The 18,303-nt window shown below is 44.6% G+C and overlaps 1 protein-coding gene across 6 annotated transcripts in view; it reads left to right on the top strand.

The window, feature by feature from the left end:
* The window catches only part of LOC142044030 (discoidin domain-containing receptor 2-like), a 63,291-nt gene that overhangs the window by 26,833 nt on the left and 18,155 nt on the right, over positions 1-18,303 (top strand). For 3 of the 6 annotated variants that reach the window (XM_075055992.1, XM_075055993.1, XM_075055991.1), the window contains exons 2-7: positions 2,120-2,257; positions 7,122-7,224; positions 9,425-9,653; positions 13,408-13,555; positions 13,767-13,872; positions 16,597-16,783. In XM_075055992.1, the coding sequence (XP_074912093.1) occupies positions 2,194-2,257; positions 7,122-7,224; positions 9,425-9,653; positions 13,408-13,555; positions 13,767-13,872; positions 16,597-16,783 (837 nt within the window). In that variant the 5' untranslated portion in view covers positions 2,120-2,193. Of the gene's footprint in view, positions 1-2,119; positions 2,258-2,320; positions 2,355-3,723; positions 3,742-7,121; positions 7,225-9,424; positions 9,654-9,701; positions 13,260-13,407; positions 13,556-13,766; positions 13,873-16,596; positions 16,784-18,303 lie in introns of those variants that run through there. The other 3 variants (XM_075055996.1, XM_075055997.1, XM_075055998.1) reach the window with 3 other exon arrangements.

Here is an 18,303-nt window from a genome sequence, read left to right on the forward strand (position 1 = left end):
GACCCAGGGGAAGGATCTTCTCTAGCCCAGGCTACACCCCCATAGCCCAGCTGATTTGGGCAGACTCCTGGATCATGGTCAGGGCACCCCATATACCACCAAACAGCTCTCTACTGTGTTTCCCATCACCTCCTCCAGGAGCATGGTTAAAGCCTTAATGTTCATGACACTTTACTTTCTCACATCCTATGAGAGGACAGTCTCCTCTAGTGCTGAACTCTCTGCAGTTCCCTTTGCAAGTCCTGCTTTGGAGCCTCTGGAGCACCCTGTGTAGATTAACTTCCACCAGGTCTGTCTTCAAACTCTGCTGAAAAAATGTCTTTACAAAATCTCCCTCGGCATGACTACAAGAAGTCTCTGCTCCATGGTACTTGCAGTGTGTCATGGGATGGTGGGAATTGGTGTGTTTGCATCAGAGATCACCCCCCTCCATTTCAGGGGCGAAGGTGACTGTGGATGCACATGTAGCTCGAGAGTGCTTGGTCAAAACCTCTTTTTTGATTGCAAGACCCTCCTGCTGAGATATGGGCTGCCTCTTCTCTCCAGTGCTTTGCTTTTGCACACTTTCCACCTGAGATGCCACAAAATCACAGAACCTTGTCGACAGCCTCCTCCCAGCTGTGGCCAGGGTGCTCACCTGGAGCACAAGAGGTGGCTGAAGCAGGAGGGATCCTGGCAATTTTAAGGTCTTTTTTGGTTAGTTTGCATTGTCAGATGGCCAGGCACAGCACTGCTGGGCAGCATCCACTGATCATTGGTTTCTCCTCCTGCATGCATGTTTGGCTCTTTTCCCAAGAAGGCCCTTAGTTGTTTTTCAGGCTCAGAGCCATCTTTTCGGACAGAATCCAGTAGGGACAATGGCCAGTAGCAAATCCTTAGGAAAGAGAATAAAAACAGGGCAAGCCTCAGTGATTCTAACCCTGATTTAGCTTCTGGGCGTCGAGCAATCTGCGGCTGGGGGATTTTCTGAGCCAAAGGTTTTACCTTTGGATTTAAGAAACTGTGGTGTATCTTTCTGTTGTGAATATATCCAATTGTTTTGGTATCCATGGCAACTCATGGCTGCTACTTGTACAGTTTAATTATGTTCGGTGGAAAAAATAAAGCCTTTTGTTACAAATCTCCGAGCTAATGGCATGTGATGCTCTTGCATGCATGTATGCACTGGCATAGTGATGGTCCCCTTTTTATCCTCTCTTCCTTTACTAAAATCCTAACATTCAGTTTTGCCTTTTTACTACCACTCTGAGGATTCTTGAGCAAACACCCTCTGGTCCTGGCAACTTTTCATTTATTGATTTGTTCTGTTTTCTTTTCGCCTGACATTTCAATATGAGACAGAGCCTCTAACCTGCCTTCTGTAAAGCTGTCTTCTCGTATGGGAACCTCCTGAGGCTTTCTGTAGGACACACAGAATTCGCATAACTGCTGATATGACCTTGTGTTCCTTTAGGTGTTATCATGGCTTTCCACTGAAATTGCCAGCATTTAAGCCCTTTGCTATTTTTCTTGTTTCCAAACAGGAAATTAAGTGTGCTCGCATGTGTGAGTGCACATGCTCTTTTGGCAGCAATGTGGACATGTAGGGAGAGATTATTTTCGCCCTGTTTTAGACATTTATCTTAAGGTTCTGTGACAAGTTCCAGAGTGTCCACTAGGCCATGTGGAGTACACAGCTGGTGCAGATAGAGGTGTGCACTGGGTGGATAGGCACCACTTGGGGAGCCTGGTTGGACTATACAGGTTCATTGTAGATGCAGCTTCAGTACTTGTTAATATAGTAAGGAAAGTGAAAATTGATGGGGGAGAGATTACTTTGCATTGGACTTCTTTAAGAGCAGTTAAGAGAGTATGTCCACACAGTAGTCATGGCAGCTGAGCTCCTAAAAGCTGAATTACATTAATAGGTTTAGCAATGGTATGGGTAGTCAGGCAATCATTAGTACTTCACTAAGCCTCTGATCAGGTGGTGGGTCAGAGTAGGGCTAAAGTCAAGACCCTCTTGAAGGCACAAAAGAATGCCCAACACATCAGCAGGCAATGACAATATAGCAAGTCTGCAGCACAGAGAAGTCCTGTCTTTGGAGGACTCATCTTCTGTCTTTGCTTTGTCTTTCAGAAATGTAGATGGCAGCTGCTGTCTTTGAAGGACTCGCACCCATCTGACCCTGCGCAGCACCTCCGATTGCTACCATGATCTTCTGCATGCTGCTGTTGGCCTTACTGCCTGAGCCATCTGGCACCGAAGTCAACCCTGGTAGGGAGCTGCCAGGCTGGGAGAGGACTCTGATCTCCCACTTTTCATATGGTTGTTCTCAGCCTTTCTTTGCCTCTCATGGTGAATGCATATGAATGTACGTAAATGCAATCACTAATGTAGTTCCTGAATGTCCTCCTCTGGACTGAGACGGCCAGTCTTCCATGACAGCTGTGCTGGAGTGGGACATCTGTCCTGACAGTGCCAGGATGGCTCAGGCACATGGATATACTACTTTTTTTGCCCACCCAGAGGGTCTGTGCTCTCAGCAGGCCTGTCCTGATTTCTGATTATCCCTTCATCACTTCAACCATGTGATCTGCAGAACAAACCTGGCTCTAGACTGGCTCAGAGTTAATGAGCTCACTGTGGAAAGCAAATTACCAGTTAGTAAAGCATAAGGCACAGCTCTCCAGCCAGCAAGAGGGGTTCTGGAGAGAGAAGTGTGGAAAGAAAGGTAGAAAACCCTACCGGGTACAAAGCTAGGGTGGAGACAGGGATATGAGCCTGAGTCCCTATGGAGCGCACGGCCTCTTATCCTACAGCATTTGGCAAGTTATAATCATGATGGAGATGAGTAAGATAATGGTCTGCATATATTGCAAAAATCCCCTTAATTAGGTAGTTTGAGCTGGAGACGGTCTGTGAAATAAACGAGTCTAATCCTTTTCCAGCTTGGCTGAAGGTATGGTGAGGCAGCAGTGCTACCCTGAGGGCCTTTGTTTGCTGGGTCTGGCTCTTTGTTTGGAGCCCTTTGACTGTGTCTGGCTCTGACCCTGCTTTAGCCTGTGGATCTTTGCAGAGGTTTAAGGTTGCGCAGCAACCAGCCAGAAGTGAAGTGAGGCCTGTGGGGGAGCTCAGCAGACACTCCTGTGCTCCCCTGTTCCCATGTCCAACTTTGAACTGGGGTGCCATCTGCTTCTAATGGTTAAAACCTAGTGGAGGAAGAGGGAAGATGGCAGCTAGAGGGTCAGTCACATGCAGATTCCTTTTGGTGGTGGTAAATACAGAAGTTAGCACACGTAAATATGCAGGAATAGCTCCCCCACCACCAGATCCTGGAAGGTAGGGTGGGCTCTGAGCACAGTGCTGTGGTCCCACCCTCCTGCAGTAATCTTTTCCACCAAGAAATAAGCATGTAGCTTTGCTCGCACTTCTCAGTACTGCCTGTGACTGGCTTAAGCAGCTTTGCCTTCTCAGCTCCCACAGCTGCTCAGCTGTCTCTCTGCCCCAAGGGGCCATTCCCTGTTGTTCCCAGCCAGACTCCAGCACACCCATAGCCCAGCTGATGCTCCTCAGCTGTGATGCCTACAGGCTCCATTGATTATGTTGACCTCTTGATCTGCTCCAGGAGTGGTCTGAAGCATCTCCTGCATTGCCTTCTAAACTGAAGGGACTGCTTTGTGGATGATTTCAGACCTATGTAGGAAAGATCCTGTGGAGTCCTTTTGCCTAGCATCAGTTGTTTGACCTCACTAAGAGAGGTGAGCTAACACTTTGATCCTCAATGTATCCTGTCTGCATGGCATGAGTGCGTAGTAAAGTGTCAGTGATATCTGAGCAGGAGTCTGGTGGCACCTAAACAGAAGCCAAGGATGATTTTGCTCGAGAGGATGTGCATTTTGCTGAGAACCTCATGCTGCTTGTTTTGGCGAGAGCCACAGCCACCCGTAGAGTGTATCCCTTGATGCCAGGGACACTCTGGCTTCCATCTGCCAGCCCTGGATTTGTGAACAAATGAGTTTTGTTAAGGATTGCAGTAAGTCCCCGTCCCCCGGAGCTCTTCCCAACTAGCTAGCTCTCTGTCTGGCATTGCTGTAGGGTGTGCACTTGACCTTTAAATAAGGTGTGACCAGACAGGACTCCTATTGCAGAAGCACAAAAACACTTTCTGCTTTCAGATGATGACCCCACCCTTTTGGAAAATCTTCAGATATTTACCCATAGTTCAGCAACATACTAGCTTTCCAGCAATAGATCAGATTGTGCTGGTCTGTGATGGGACAGGTAAGAGTGCAGACGGTCGAGGCTAGTTTGGTTTACTAAACTTACTGTTCAGTATCAGAGCAGGGTTAGAGTTCTCAGTTGGCTTTCAGCAGCCACAGTCATCATGTCTGATCCCAGTCAGACACCAGCTACCTTCCAGTGAATTCTTCTGTAAACAGGCCTCTTAAAAAACCTCAGACATATGAATGAATGAATGTTCTGGGTGAGACCAGGGGGCGATCCAGCTTGGTGTCCTGACTCCAGCAGGGTCCCATCTCTGCTGGTTCTAGAAGAATGCATAGATGGGCAAGCATGCAGCAGTGCTTTACTCCAGGTATGCTTTCGGCTCACTGCAGTCTGCTGCTTAGGAGCTTTCTGAGCTAGCACTTGTGTATTTGCTTGTGCTAGCTGTGAGTTTGTCTAGCTGATTTTTGAACCCATATGAACCTTTGGCATTCGGAGGCCTTAATAGGTTAAGGATGCATATGTTGTTTTTGAACTCTGCTACCTGATCTTTTGATGCCTCCTAGTTCTGGTATTTTGAGAGGCAGCGAGTAATTGTTCAGGATATAAATAATCTTTGTCATACTGCACTTCAGTAATCTCTTTTGTAATGGTGAGGGTGCTGATCTTTTGTTTTGAATAATCTGTGTTGCCTTCTCTGCCTTTGATGGGAGAAGGAAGGAGTAAGAGCTTGTTCTGGTTTCAGCTGGAATAAAGTTAATTTTCTTCCTAGTAGCTGGTATAGTGCTGTGTTTTGGATTTAGGATGAGAAGAATGTTGATAACACACTGATGCTTTAGTTGTTGCTAAGCAGTGTTTATACTAAGTCAAGAACTTTTCAGCTGCTTATACTGACCTGCCAGTGGAGGCTGGGGGTGCACAAGAAGTTGGGAGAGGACAAAGCCAGGACAGCTGACCCAAATGAGCCAAAGGGATATTCCATACCATATGACATCATGCCCAGTATATAAACTGGGAGGAGTTGGCTGGGGGACAGCGTGGCTTGGGGATTGGCTGGGCACCAGGTCAGCAGGTGGTGAGCAATTGTATTGTGCATCACTTGTTTTGTATATTTTTATTATTATTATTTTCCCTTCTTTTTCTGTCCTATTAAACTGTCTTTATCTCAATCCATGAGTTCTGCTTCCCCCCCCTGATTCTCTCCCCCATCCCACTGGGTGGGGCAGGAGTGAGCGAGCAGCTGTGTGGTGCTTAATTGCTGGCTGGGGTTAAACGATGACAGAGCTCTGTTCCATATCCGACTGGCATCTGACCATGAACACAGTCAGTGGTGTAATGGTGTTTTCTAGTTTTTTGTATGTATTCCCATAATTTGCTTTTTTCTATATTAAATAATTGATATCATCAGCAAACATTGTCACCTCAGCACCCATCTCCTTTACATTATTTAGGAATATACAGAATGTCACACATTCATTGGTACTGAGCCTGACAACAGCTGCAGCCAAACCCTATTGAAACAACCTCTGTTTGCAAACATTTCTACATTGAAATCTGTCAGGTAGTTATTTGGCCTGTGGTTGTTATTCTCTGTGGTGGTAACAACAAGGTGGGTTTCATGCCTCTATCTTTTCTTGTAGCTTCTGAACATGGTGAACAGCTTTATCCAGGTTTGGTACAAGGGTAGTAGTCCTGAGATACAGAAATGAGGAAGACGCCCAAGGCAGTGCCATCACTGAGAGAAAGGCAGGTGGAACTGCTGATATGGCAGCAGGCAGCGCAGCAGTGAAGATGCCAACTGGCATGCATGCCACTCTGGAGTGACTGAAGCACATGCTGGCACTTGTCTGTGTCACTGCAGACAGGGGAGGAGCTGGGGCTGTTGTGAGCTCTGAGGACAAAGACGAAAGATCTATAGGAAAGTCCCATTTCCTTTTTTTCTGGGACTTGCCATTGACTATGTTTTTGCTTTTTAATTGTTTCATGATTTAATCACATATAACTTTCTTTTAAATCTCCTGTTGATGTCAGTCTGACAAAAATATCTTGCTTGCCTGTTTTGAATACTGAGCCTTAATGAACACATTAAGATTCTGAGTTTTCTGAAACATCTCTAATACTCCAAGACATATTTAAAAACTTGTGTCAGGGGAGAGAGCTTGGCCAGCTTGGATTTGTAAGCTACATCTGCACTGTCTTTGGTGTAGTGAGCCATATTGAGCTTGTAGAGCTCCGTGGCTTGAGCCAGTTGTGTCTGTACTCTCTGGCAGCACCAAGTTTAAGAGTCTTCTCAAGCCTGGAGAGAAATGCTTGCTCCATGTGAGGCTGGAGGCAAGGAACAGACTAGGGTGGGGCAGTGTGGATGGTCAGGGGCTTGTGTTCAAGTGTGAGCTCTAACCTGCAGTGACACGACACAGCAGATGTTTCCATAAGCTAGTCTAGTAATCTGTAATAGAAGCTGTTTAACTTCTCACTTGTTACTGGACTGGTGAAAATAATTGTTCCTATTTGAATGCAAGTCAAGCATCCAGTTTATTCCAGAAGAAGAAAAATCTTTTAACAAATACATCCATTTTATGTTGCATCATTATTGATAAATAATTTTTCATTGTAAAATAGGCCTGTACAACCAGTAACACTAGTATGGTTTGGATTTCATGTTCTTAAAATGTTTCTTTGTAAAGTTTTTGCCTTGCTAGGACTCTGCTGAATGGTATTAACTGTGAGTGTATTTCATTACTTACAATTTCAGTTTATGGTAATTATGAAGTATTTCATCCTTTTTATTTGCATTCTCTATTTTATCATTACCATGTTTATTCCCTAGGCATGATAGCCTTTTAATTAAACTTGTCTGGTGATTTAGGAAGAATTGGTACTGATCTTTTTTACTTGCTTGTGTTCCCATTTTCAGCTATATGCCGTTACCCTTTGGGTATGCATGAAGGGACGATACGAGACGAAGACATCACTGCTTCCAGCCAGTGGTATGATTCCACGGGACCCCAGTATGCACGGTAGGTTAACCTCTGGCAAAAAATGTAATCCTTTTTTTCATCTAGCTATCCAATATGTGATTGAGGAAGAAGTTCCCTCACCCTTAAAGAAACCTGTTTGCTTAGCTTGTTCACTGCTTCTGTGTTAAATCTAATTAGTGCATAGTGAAAGACCAAGAGGCAATGGTCTTGGTCACAAGCTTTAATACAGGAAATTCTGATTCAATATTAAGGAAAAAAAAAAAATCCACCCCCATGAGAATGAAGTGGTGGGACAGGCACCCAGAGGGGTGATGGTGTCTCCAGGCCTTGAGCAACACACTGTTGCTTTGGAGTTAGCCCTGCTGTGAGCAGGAGATTGGACTAGAGACTTGCAGAGGTTGCTTCCGACCCTCATCTTCCTATAGTTCTGTGAATAAATCTCTATATGGATTTGTGACTTACAGGTCAGCTAGATACAATGCCCCTGGGATTCTTGTAGAGTGCTTTAAAGTAAATCATAGGAAATCATTTACAAGGATGAACTTTTCAACTGCATCCTATTAAGGAAATGGGCTCAAAAACCTGGAAACTGCAGAGTTAAGGAATTGTTAAAAAGTAGCTAAAGGATTTTCTTTCAATGTCAAGCAGTACTACAGTCTTTCTCATAAGCTTGGCTTTTCATTTTTTGTCATTTCATTTCTCAAAGCTACTAACTGATGATTTGCAAAATACTTAAAAATGTAAGTGTCCTTAGAATTGTTTATAATGATGATACCAAACTTTCCTACAGTTTTGGTGCAAGTTAGATGCGAATTTCAGGTTAACTATGATACTTACATTTTTATGATGAATTTGGGCAGTTCAAAATCATAAAATTCTCCTAGTGCTTGATTATTTTTTTTTCTTAGTCTGTGGTAAAGCAAAGATGCTAAGTGTCACGTGTTTTAATGGAGTTTGAACAAGCCTGTGGGTCTGAAAGCTGGGAGACTTACTTTCTTCTGAGACAGGGCCTATCTCCAGTTCTGCAAATACTTCAGGCATCACTTACCATCTGTTATCATCATCTCTTTGCCAGGGCAGCTGGATGTCCACAGGGTGAAGACGTGAAGGCACCCCTCTACCTGACTTCATTTTGTTAGAGGTCATAGTTGTCCTATGCAGATGTCTGTCCCTGTCATTTCATAGTCACCCTTTCTGCCTTTCTTAGAACTTGTTTTACTTGCCACTTCACCGTAAGAAAGATTTGCACAAACAGCTGACCAACCTGAGACAAAAATCTTCTCTAGCCTGTGACTTGACCTTCAGTGTCTCCTGAGTACTACCTTCCTTGATGCAGGGGTTGGCACTCACCAATCCCGTCAGAGACAGGAATTGCTGTCTGAAAGACAAGGGCCCTTCATGGGCTTGCTGTTTGCTAAGAAATCCCTGTTGCTAAAAAGCCTACGTGGTCTTTTTGTGTCTGGATAAATTTTTCACATTTAAAACTCACCACCTTGCGGCTTGCACAGCTGAGCCTACAGAAGCCTAGGTAAGGCAGTGTTTCCTTTAGTGGCTCCACCTGCTGATTGCTACAACACTCTGCTCGGCATGCGATCTCCAAGGATAAAAGCCTTAACCTTTGCAGCTGGTGTCATAATGTTCAACTTGGAAGCAGACCTTTACATCGTACACCTAGCAGTGTCCTGCACAAGCAGCTCTGATGAATGAAGGAAATGTGAAAGATGCGTTGAGATGACCCAGAATAATTTGTAGATGGGCAGAGCTTTTCTTTCTAAAATGTATTTTTAAGATTGCTCCTCTTTGTGCCTTTTAGAGCTGTAGCAGGTGGTCAAGCAGAGGTTCAGGCCTTACTCTATGGGGTTTAGGAGAAGTGAGTATGCACTTTACTAGCAAGGTGCTAAAGAGCATGCAGTATGCAATTACCTACTGAGTAGCATAGTTGTTTCTGATCAGCATGGAAGTATGTGTCTAGGAAAGAAATTACTTCTAACAGTTAATGAAAGATACCTGAAACTGAGGGAATTGTTCTTAACAGGGCAAAACTGGCTACAGGAGTCTAAGTCTCAATTGACCATCACCCTGAAGGGGAGAGGTATTTGGTAGCCAGCTGTCAGGTCTCGCTTGCTGATTTGGTTTCTTTCTCCCAATTCTCAAAGTTTCAAGATGTTTCCTCAGTTACTGGGAAGGCTGGATCCTTGGAAGTGACTTTTTTTTTTAATGTGTGTGGTTTTCCCCTCAGGTTACAAAGGGAAGAGGGGGATGGAGCCTGGTGCCCGGCTGGCTTGTTGCAACCAGAAGATGTACAGTTCCTTCAAATTGACCTGCACAAGCTCTTCTTCATTACCTTGATTGGGACTCAGGGACGGCATGCCCGTGCCACAGGCAAAGAATTTGCCCGTGCTTACCGAATTGACTATAGCCGCAATGGAGAGCGCTGGATCTCCTGGAAAGATCGTCAGGGCAGGAAGGTGAGTGTAGTAGGAACTGAATCATGGAGCACACAGTCATAAAGAACTAGACTGTAGAAGGCACATCCTCTACGTACTGCCTAGTGCATTGTACTTTATCCTGACTCTTCTGTCAGGCATTTAGCATCCTCTGCCTTAGTCCTGTGTTTGCTATCATGTTAGACTGTTATTCCCCTGACCTAATCCCCCAGATCCCAGCCATTGCCATCACTGAAAACTGTGGCTCTTCACTACCTTTCTGTGCATGTTCAAAATATCATGTGAATGTCTCTCTACCAGCCAGACACTTGCTTCTAAATTGGAAGCTGCGAAGCAAATGCCTGCTTTATGATTAAAAAAAAGGAGGGGGTGGCAGGGAATGGAAATGAGTTTCTTGATGAGTGTTGAACGTAGGGAGCAATGAAGAGGAAGGATTTTAGAGGGTAGGCAATGGGCTGAGTGCGCACACTCAGAAATGCTTCCCTGTTCACCACAGTTGTCTCCTGCTATCTCCAGACTTGAGCACACAGCTTAGCACTGGATGTGCTCTGGTCATGTTCATAAGCCTTTAATAAACTTTCCCTGGGAAGGAATCCCCTCTCTCATCTGCAGCTCGTCTGACCTGATCACCCTGCCTCAGGCTGGCTTGTGGAGTCTGAAGACCTAAGCCAGACTAGAAAGGTACTGGGTGTGGTGATGTTTTATGGCACTGGGGGTGCTTTGGAAGTCACAGTGGGGTCTGTATTGCAGTATTAGGTAATAGCTTCTAGCTTGTTAATGAATTATTTGCTCACTCAGACCTTTGGCTATTTGGCCATTACCATTATCTTGCCCATCCCTCACATTTTGGTGTGTGCTACAAACACTGTGTTTGCAGGATGGGAGGGGAAGTTTAAACTCCATGGGGTTAACTTTTCTTTGTTGGTACTTTCTTAGGTGAAGTCTGTCTGCATCTTGAGTTATACCAGAATTCAACTGGTTACACTGTTCACAAGCAGCTAAATGCTCCTTGTTTCCCACCCCAGTCCTGTGCAGAGCAGTGTTCTTGGGCCCTCAGGACTGTGTTAGTGTCAGGTGTTATGATTTACTATGGGTCAATTTTTGCAAGATCTCCCTAGGCCATAATAAGGTAATGAGCATGTATTCAGCTGTGTTATGATGCTATAATTTGAGCCATCCTCTATTCTATTCTATATATGTGGAAGTACACATATATTGTCAGTGTGTATCTGTTCCCCATTGCATGAGACCAAAAAGTTTTCCCTCCTGGTATACTTAGGGAAGATGCTTCTGCTCCTCTGTTCCTGCTGCTCTGGACATACAGAATGGGGTGCAATTCCTGCCATTTCAGCTCCTCTGAAAAATGACTTTCCATAAAACATATTTTTCAAAATGTGTCACCAGTAACATGTCACATATTCCATTAGTGAATCCATATTTCAGAAGCACTGCTGTGTGGTCAAATAATTTGGTAAAAATGTCCTGTAAAATCATTCTGACCTTGGAATGAGGTGCAGATGGAGGTGCAAGATCCTAATCTACTTATTTGTATGCATTAGGAAGGCCTCTTCCAGTCCTGTGGTTGATAGATGCCCAATCACTGACATTTCAGTGTGACTATGTGAGCCCATCTTGGTATGTCTCTGTCCAAGGGGATCACACAATTGGTTTTAGTCAAAAAACCAAACCAACCCCTTCACTGTGCTGCTGAGTTTCAGACAGGTAGTACATGCTGCTGCTTTACCAGTAAAGTCACCTCCAGCTTTAATTTGCTCAGTAAAGGCAAAGAGTCAATTTGGGGTCCCCTTGACTCTAAGTGACATCAGTTAAGGATGGTCCTCTCCATTGGCACTAATGTTATATGGTGCAGCACCATTAAGTCCTGGTCCCTCATCAACTTCTGGTATCAGCCACCTACAGTTGTTTGCCAGCAGCACTGCTTTGTTCTTGATGTTGGGAACATTGGCATCAGTAGCAGCCAGGACTGGAAACTGGTGCTGAGTTTGTTCCACATGCAGCTAATTCACTTCGGGTTTTTTGGCCCTGAGAAACTGTGTGCTCAATAGCAGCAACCCCACCTTGTGGAGGTGCTGCGCAAAGTGCATCTTTTCTTTTGCTTCTCAGAAGATGTCTGTACAGGACAGGCAAAAATGTCAGCTCTTCCACTGTGGAGCTGGTTCAAAGATAGCTTCAGCCACCCCCCTCAGAAAAAGGTTTCTTCCTTTTACTCTGTCTGCCCTGTGTCCATCTAGGACGTTTTGGCTTGACATATCTGCCACCTCAGAGATTCCCTGCCAAATAGTCAACTCCAGAGGATCTGTCCAACTTCTGTGATGAAGATGTGAGATATTCTGCCATATGTTGTCTGCTCTTGGGTTTTATCTCCTATCAGCAAGGTCTTGTGGAGCCAGCAGAGGTGGCTTCCAGGCCTCTTGTCTTAGGCCGTCTGATGACCAAAAGGGTTAATAACTGTCACTTGGTTCCTGAAAGCAAGGATTACTTACGTGTCCCTACTTCACTGGAAGAAGTCATGGGTGTTTGTCCTAGGAAGAGGGATATTAAGAGGCTGCAGATTTAAAAGCCTGTTGAGGAGCTGAAGAGGATGAGGAAGCAAGCTTACTTTTTGGCTTTCCTTCTGTTTTCTTTGGTCAACTCCTGGGACTGTGCACCTTTGTAGAACTGTCCAGCCAGGTGCAGGAAGCTGTTTCACAGCTATCCCGGTGCAGTCCAGTAGACCACCAGATGTGGCTGGCTCTTCTTCAGGGAGATGCAGTCTTTGGAGTGGTTTCTTTTTGTGATACAATAAGGTCTTTCACTCCTCGATGGACTGTCCAGCCGTACTCACTCTCTGGAGATCTTCTCTGCTGCCATGAAGACGCAGCCACCTTTCTGCTCCCTTGTTGGCCTCCCTCATCTTTTAAATTGCCTGTACATCAACAATTGCAATCTACATGGTCTTTTGAGTAACTTCAGTCTGATTCATCCTTCCCACCAATAGCACCTTTGAGCAGGAGCCCTCACACTTGTAATTCAGACTTTTGATATCAAAGGTGTTCTTATTTTGTTTCCATAAGTCCAAATCCTTTCAAAAAAATCTCTTGGGCACTTTGTGCCCACTGCTGGGGGATTGACAGCTTCAGCTGTTTCTGCACACTGACTGTCAAAATAAATAGTGGATTGTTCCCAGAACCATAGTGAAACTGACGGGAAGGGGGAGGGTGAAAGTCTGTGCCATATCAGACTGTATTTCAGCAGGATGGGGTGACTGTGGTAATGCTGAACACTTCAGTTCAAGACATCTGTGCAGCTGCTTGCACTTTCATCCCCCAAACACTGCAGCACCTCTGGAATTTTGTTGGCTTATAGAGAAAGGACATCAGGACCCTCCACCAGGTAACTAGTGATAAGGGCAAGTGCTCAGTTGCCTGTTGTTAGAATGTACATGGAGGCTCACTTGAAGAAAGAGAGGTTATGTACTATAACCGGAGCTCTCTGCAACATACAGTCCACATGTACATTCATCTCCCACTTGCCTTTCTCCTCTCCCTCAGAGTACTGCCTGGTATGGGTCTGCAGTGGACAGGAGGTGAAATGGCAGCATCCTTCACCCTGTAAGCCATGTACCAGGTAGGAGGAGGGGAGCAGCAGCAGCTAACCCTCTGCAGATACTGCATGGGAAAGCTCCCCAGTGTCAAATGATAGGGTACAAGTACACCACTGTACAAATGAACAGCACAATAGAGAGAAGTTGCTAGTAAGGATCTCTCTTCTCCAGGTGATCCAAGGGAACATTGATACTTATGATGTGGTCTTGAAAGATCTTCGGCCTCCCATCATTGCTCGTTTTATCCGGGTGATTCCTGTGACAGAGATGCCAATGACTGTCTGTATGAGGGTGGAGCTCTATGGCTGTGTCTGGTATGGTAAGTAGCAATTTCCATGCCTGTCACTGGAAAGTAGTCCTTATATACAACGCTGACTGGGACTCACCTGCGTCCCCACATGTGCAGAGGGAATCCCAGGCCCACGGAACTGCTTCTGTTGGTCCACATCATAAATAAAAGGATCATATGGACAGACATGATGGAAGGCTGCTGCTGCTGTATTTCTGAGGTATATGGCCTTCTTTTTTAGATGGTTTGGCATCCTATAGCATCCCTGAAGGAGGGACAATAGCGGCTCCTGGCTTCCCCATCGTTTATCTGAATGACTCGACCTATGATGGATACCAGGAGCGCAGGTGGGAGAAGTCGTCCTGTTCTCTCTCGGTCACTGTGCAAGTTATCTCTTCTTTCCTACTTGCCCTGTCACTAGTATCTTTTATCCCAAACATTTCTTTGAGACCTCCAGAGCTGCAAGCTAACCTACTGGTTCTCCAAAGCATTGTAAGTTTGTTATTCCAGGCCCTTTGACACATTGTTAGTTGCTGTTTTTTAAAGGAAGGCATGGGATCAGGATGCATCAGATTAATTTCCCCCAGCTCACAAAGGCTGGCAGGAGACAAATAATTTCTTTGTTATTGGAAGTTGTTGTTGCTTCTCTTTAAAGAGAAGAGTGTGTCTGTATACAGCTAAGTGCTGTCTTTGTTCATAGCTTCCATCTTTACATGATGTGATGACACAGTCCTGGTGTGTCCGATTGCCTTAAAGCCCTCCTTACTCTTGGTCTCTAATTGTGACCATATTCATTGCACTGATATCTTTGTTGGTTCAGGTATAGCCTTAAGCTGTCGTTGATACCGCAGACTGTAAGGTGCTGCTACTCTTCTGTTGCCCCAGATTGGAGTTAGAGAGCCGGCTGGACCTTCTACCTGTGCAGTCCCAGTGTCCCTGGAGCAGATGAAGGTCCTTCCCCTCTTCACTGCCTTTGTTGCTTCTGCAGTTTGACATCTGAAATGCATTCTCTAGCAGATTGCATCTTAAACTGTTGCAGGAGGTCTCCAGGGTAAACTGGGCATCCGAGAAAGTGCGCAACACCTGAACTCTAGGCCTGCACTTGATACCTGTGAGCTTCTGGACAGATTTGAGATATTGTTTTTGAAAACAGAGCTCTGGTGGACTTGAAACAACTTGGAAAACTGCATCACTCCCTGTGAGAAGCTCCAAGTCAGCAGAGGCACCACTGCCAATGTGGTATGAGAGGAAGGTGGCCGATTACTCACTGTAAAGATTTCTTGGGTATGATGCTTTTCCAATTTGGAGTCAAAAAGCCTAAAGTAACTGGATTTTGACAGCTCATTACAAGGTCTGTTAATTTTTCACATCACTGAGATTAGTTAGGTAGGGTGGCATGTTATTGACATTTTGAGGTGTCTGGTTAACCTAATAGTTGGCTTTCATGGAAGGAGAGTTCATTAAGAGTCTGTATGTGAAATGTCTGAAAGTTCAGCCAGTTATTTAACATTTAGTGTGACCACTTTCTTTGCTATAAGTACAGATTTGAGTGTGTTTCAGCAGCTTGAAACCTCAGACAAACTTGGGCATGGGTATACTCTTGAGGCAGCATATTCCTGCCCATGCAGGAATGTGCCTAATAAGTGATCTGACAGTGTCTCTTCAGTGACCTGGTGTCATCCATTGACTTAAGGTGCTTTTATCATATGTCCTGCTTCAGTTGTCATTAAAGTCCTGAAAATTTTTAGTGTTGCCTAAAATTTTTTTTATGCTTAGAGGTGATTTTTGTAAACTTATTTGTGTTTTTTTGTGCTGGAGGTTAAAATAATGGGTTGGAAAGTACATTCTTCATGCTTGTAGGATGTTGTAAGATACTGGGTAACAATGTCTTTATATGTTAATATCTGATGCTTTCAAGCTGAACTGATATAGTAGGGATTGGATATTAAAAAAACAAAATAAATTTACACGCAGAAAGATGTAGGTGTTGCGCTCAGCTGTCCAGCACTAGCTTAGGAAGCTGGCCCTGCTGGGCAGTGTCAGGGAGCTACAGATGTAGGCAGAAAACCCAATGTGCTAAGCAAGGATTCTTTCAAACTCCTTAACCTCTAGGTCATGTGCCTGACTGGCCTGGAAGCAGGAGTCTGCCTTTTCCAGCTGTTAATCCTGTTGTGGAGTTCAAAGGCATGCATACCTGTGCAAATTCTAGTTTGAGACAGGAGGGCTCACCTGGAATGGACTCGCAGAGCTTCAGTGCATGTAGCAGCAGCCCAGCCCAGGTTACAAAGACTGCCTAGAAGCAGCTGAATGAAACAGGTCCAGGGAGCAAGTTCAGGCACTAATACAGCTGAACTGTTTGCACTTCCCTGCTACAGGACAAGGGACATGCCAGGGATGGCTCCCAGAAGGCAGGTGGGTCAGGAGTGTACCACATCTGGCATCATTTACTCTGGGACAGTGCTGGAAAACTGTATAGTGGGCTCTGCACTCTCAGATAAGAAGTAGAATGAGGCAGGGTCCTGGGCAAAGAGTCTAACCAGCCTTGGAAATGGAGCTGGTAACACTCTCTACTTACACAAGGAGCAATGCCAGAAATTATCCCAGTTAGAACTGGCTGTGGCTGGGTGAGCTGCCCATGGTCTTGCTGTTCTTTTTCCTGCTTTTCTGTGCCTGCCTGCAAAACTTTCCCCACTGGTCCCCCCAGGACAGGATGGAGCAGTGTTCCTCCCATTCAGCTCCATGATGAAATGCTGCAATTAAAGCACTCTGTTTGGAGAGCATAGTGTCATTTTCTGTAGTCGTAGTTTTGATTCTCAAGAAACTCTGCTCGTAGCTTGGCTTTGTCAGGCAAAAACTTCTGCCTTTTCCTAAGCAGGGAAAGATTTTAAAAGCCCAGCCCAAACAACATAAAGGTGATGTTGCATAAGAACAGGGAATGAGTTCTTGTCCAGGATGGGTTAAGAGAAAATAAACTAATGTTTTCCTGGTACCAGTTGAAGGACCCACGTGCTTTCACATATGAGTTCTCCTGGCTGGTATTCTGCCTTAACTGTTGGTTCTTTCTTGCCTAGGCACTTGTACGGTGGTCTGGGCCAGCTGACAGATGGTGTGCTAGGACTGGACGATTTCACACAGAGCCATCAGTACCGTGTGTGGCCAGGCTATGACTACGTTGGCTGGAAGAATGAGAGCTTCAGCACAGGCTCTGTTGAAATGGAGTTCCAGTTTGACCGACCACGGAACTTCACCTCCATGAAGGTAGTCAGCGTTGTCCCTCTCCAGCAGCCTGGAGTGGGGTTTGGGTCTGCATGCTCCCAGGTTGCCTCTTTGGATCTTCTTCGCAAAGCAGGAGGGTACAAGGTGCCTGACAGCAGAGTCCACCGTAGGCAGAATTTGAGCAGCAGATGTCCCAAGTTTGCTAGTGTAGAAAGGTGAAGCAGGGGAACACTTGCCTCTCCAGAGCTTGGACACTCTCCTTTCAGTATTTGTCTTAAAGGAATAAAAAGCAGACACCTGAAGCAGTGGTTAGGCAGCTGAAGATGGATTTAGGATGTAGGCTAGTTACTGCCTAAGGGCTGCCTGACTCACCTTTCAGGTAAAAGAATGTGGTTGTGCTTCCATTTCGACCAAAAATTTCTCTGGATGCCTCAATCTGTGCTTGTGCTGTGGGAAATTACTTAAACACACAGGAAAAGGATGAGCTGAACTTTGAGTCTGTAGTAAACAGCAGAATCTTTTACAAAGGATTGGTGGCTTTTCTTGTAGAGATTTCAAATGAAGGAGAACCTACCACATCCTTAAGTAAATTGTTTTGGTGGTTGCTTACCCTAGTTTTATTTTGTCTATTTTTAACTTGCAACCATTGGCTTTTAGCCTGCTTTCACTGACAAAAATAAGAGTCCTGCCTTCTCAGAAATTTTCCTGCTTCTACACTGTGATTAAACCACTCTTTTAATCTTTGCTTCAGTAAACTAAGTTGACTGAACTTCTTAATGCTTTCCCTGTGAGATCCAGGGTCATTTTTGTAGCTATCTTCCAATCCTTTCTTTGCCAGTACTCCTTGGGTATAGAAACTGGAACTGGGTGCAGGCTTCCCATCAAACTGCATAAAAGAATGGTACCAATTCCCTGCTTTTGGATGATTCTTCTTTGTTTATCAATCTTGTGATGATATTAGTCCTCCTAGCCAACGGATAGGGAGCCAATATTCATTAAGACTTTGGTATCATGCTAAAAGTCAGTTCAAACTTATTGGTGTCCAGGGTAAAAGTCCAGTGTAGAAAGCATCACTTACAATTTGTTCCCAAGTTCACTACCCTGAAATGAGTCAATCGTGAAAACTTCAGATTGTTTTAGGAAACTTTGATTTACTTTTTTCCCCATTTAATTTATTTTATTGCTAGTGATTCTGCAGTCTCTTTCAGATCATTGAAAAAGGTTGCAAATAACCTTGAGCTAGGAATACATTCCTGTTAGAAAAACACCTAGAGAAGAACTTGTGCCTTAAAACTTGTAAGACTTACTAGTTGCCAATTTTTAATCAAATTAATATAATTCATGAGTTCATACTATGTTAATTGGAGTCAGATGTTATAAGTAAATCAAATGCCTTGCAAAAGTCTGTCATGTAAACACAGCCGTTCTGATCAACCAAACACACAAGCTCGTAAAAATAGCTACTTCATCTAGTATTTCGTTATAAAGCTGTGTTGATTAGCTTAAATTATTCTTGATTATTTATTGAATGTTGCCTGTTTCAGCTTTGCATTTAATTTGTA

This window comes from Buteo buteo, chromosome 23 (genome assembly GCF_964188355.1).
Source record: "Buteo buteo chromosome 23, bButBut1.hap1.1, whole genome shotgun sequence".
Taxonomy (NCBI): domain Eukaryota; kingdom Metazoa; phylum Chordata; class Aves; order Accipitriformes; family Accipitridae; genus Buteo; species Buteo buteo.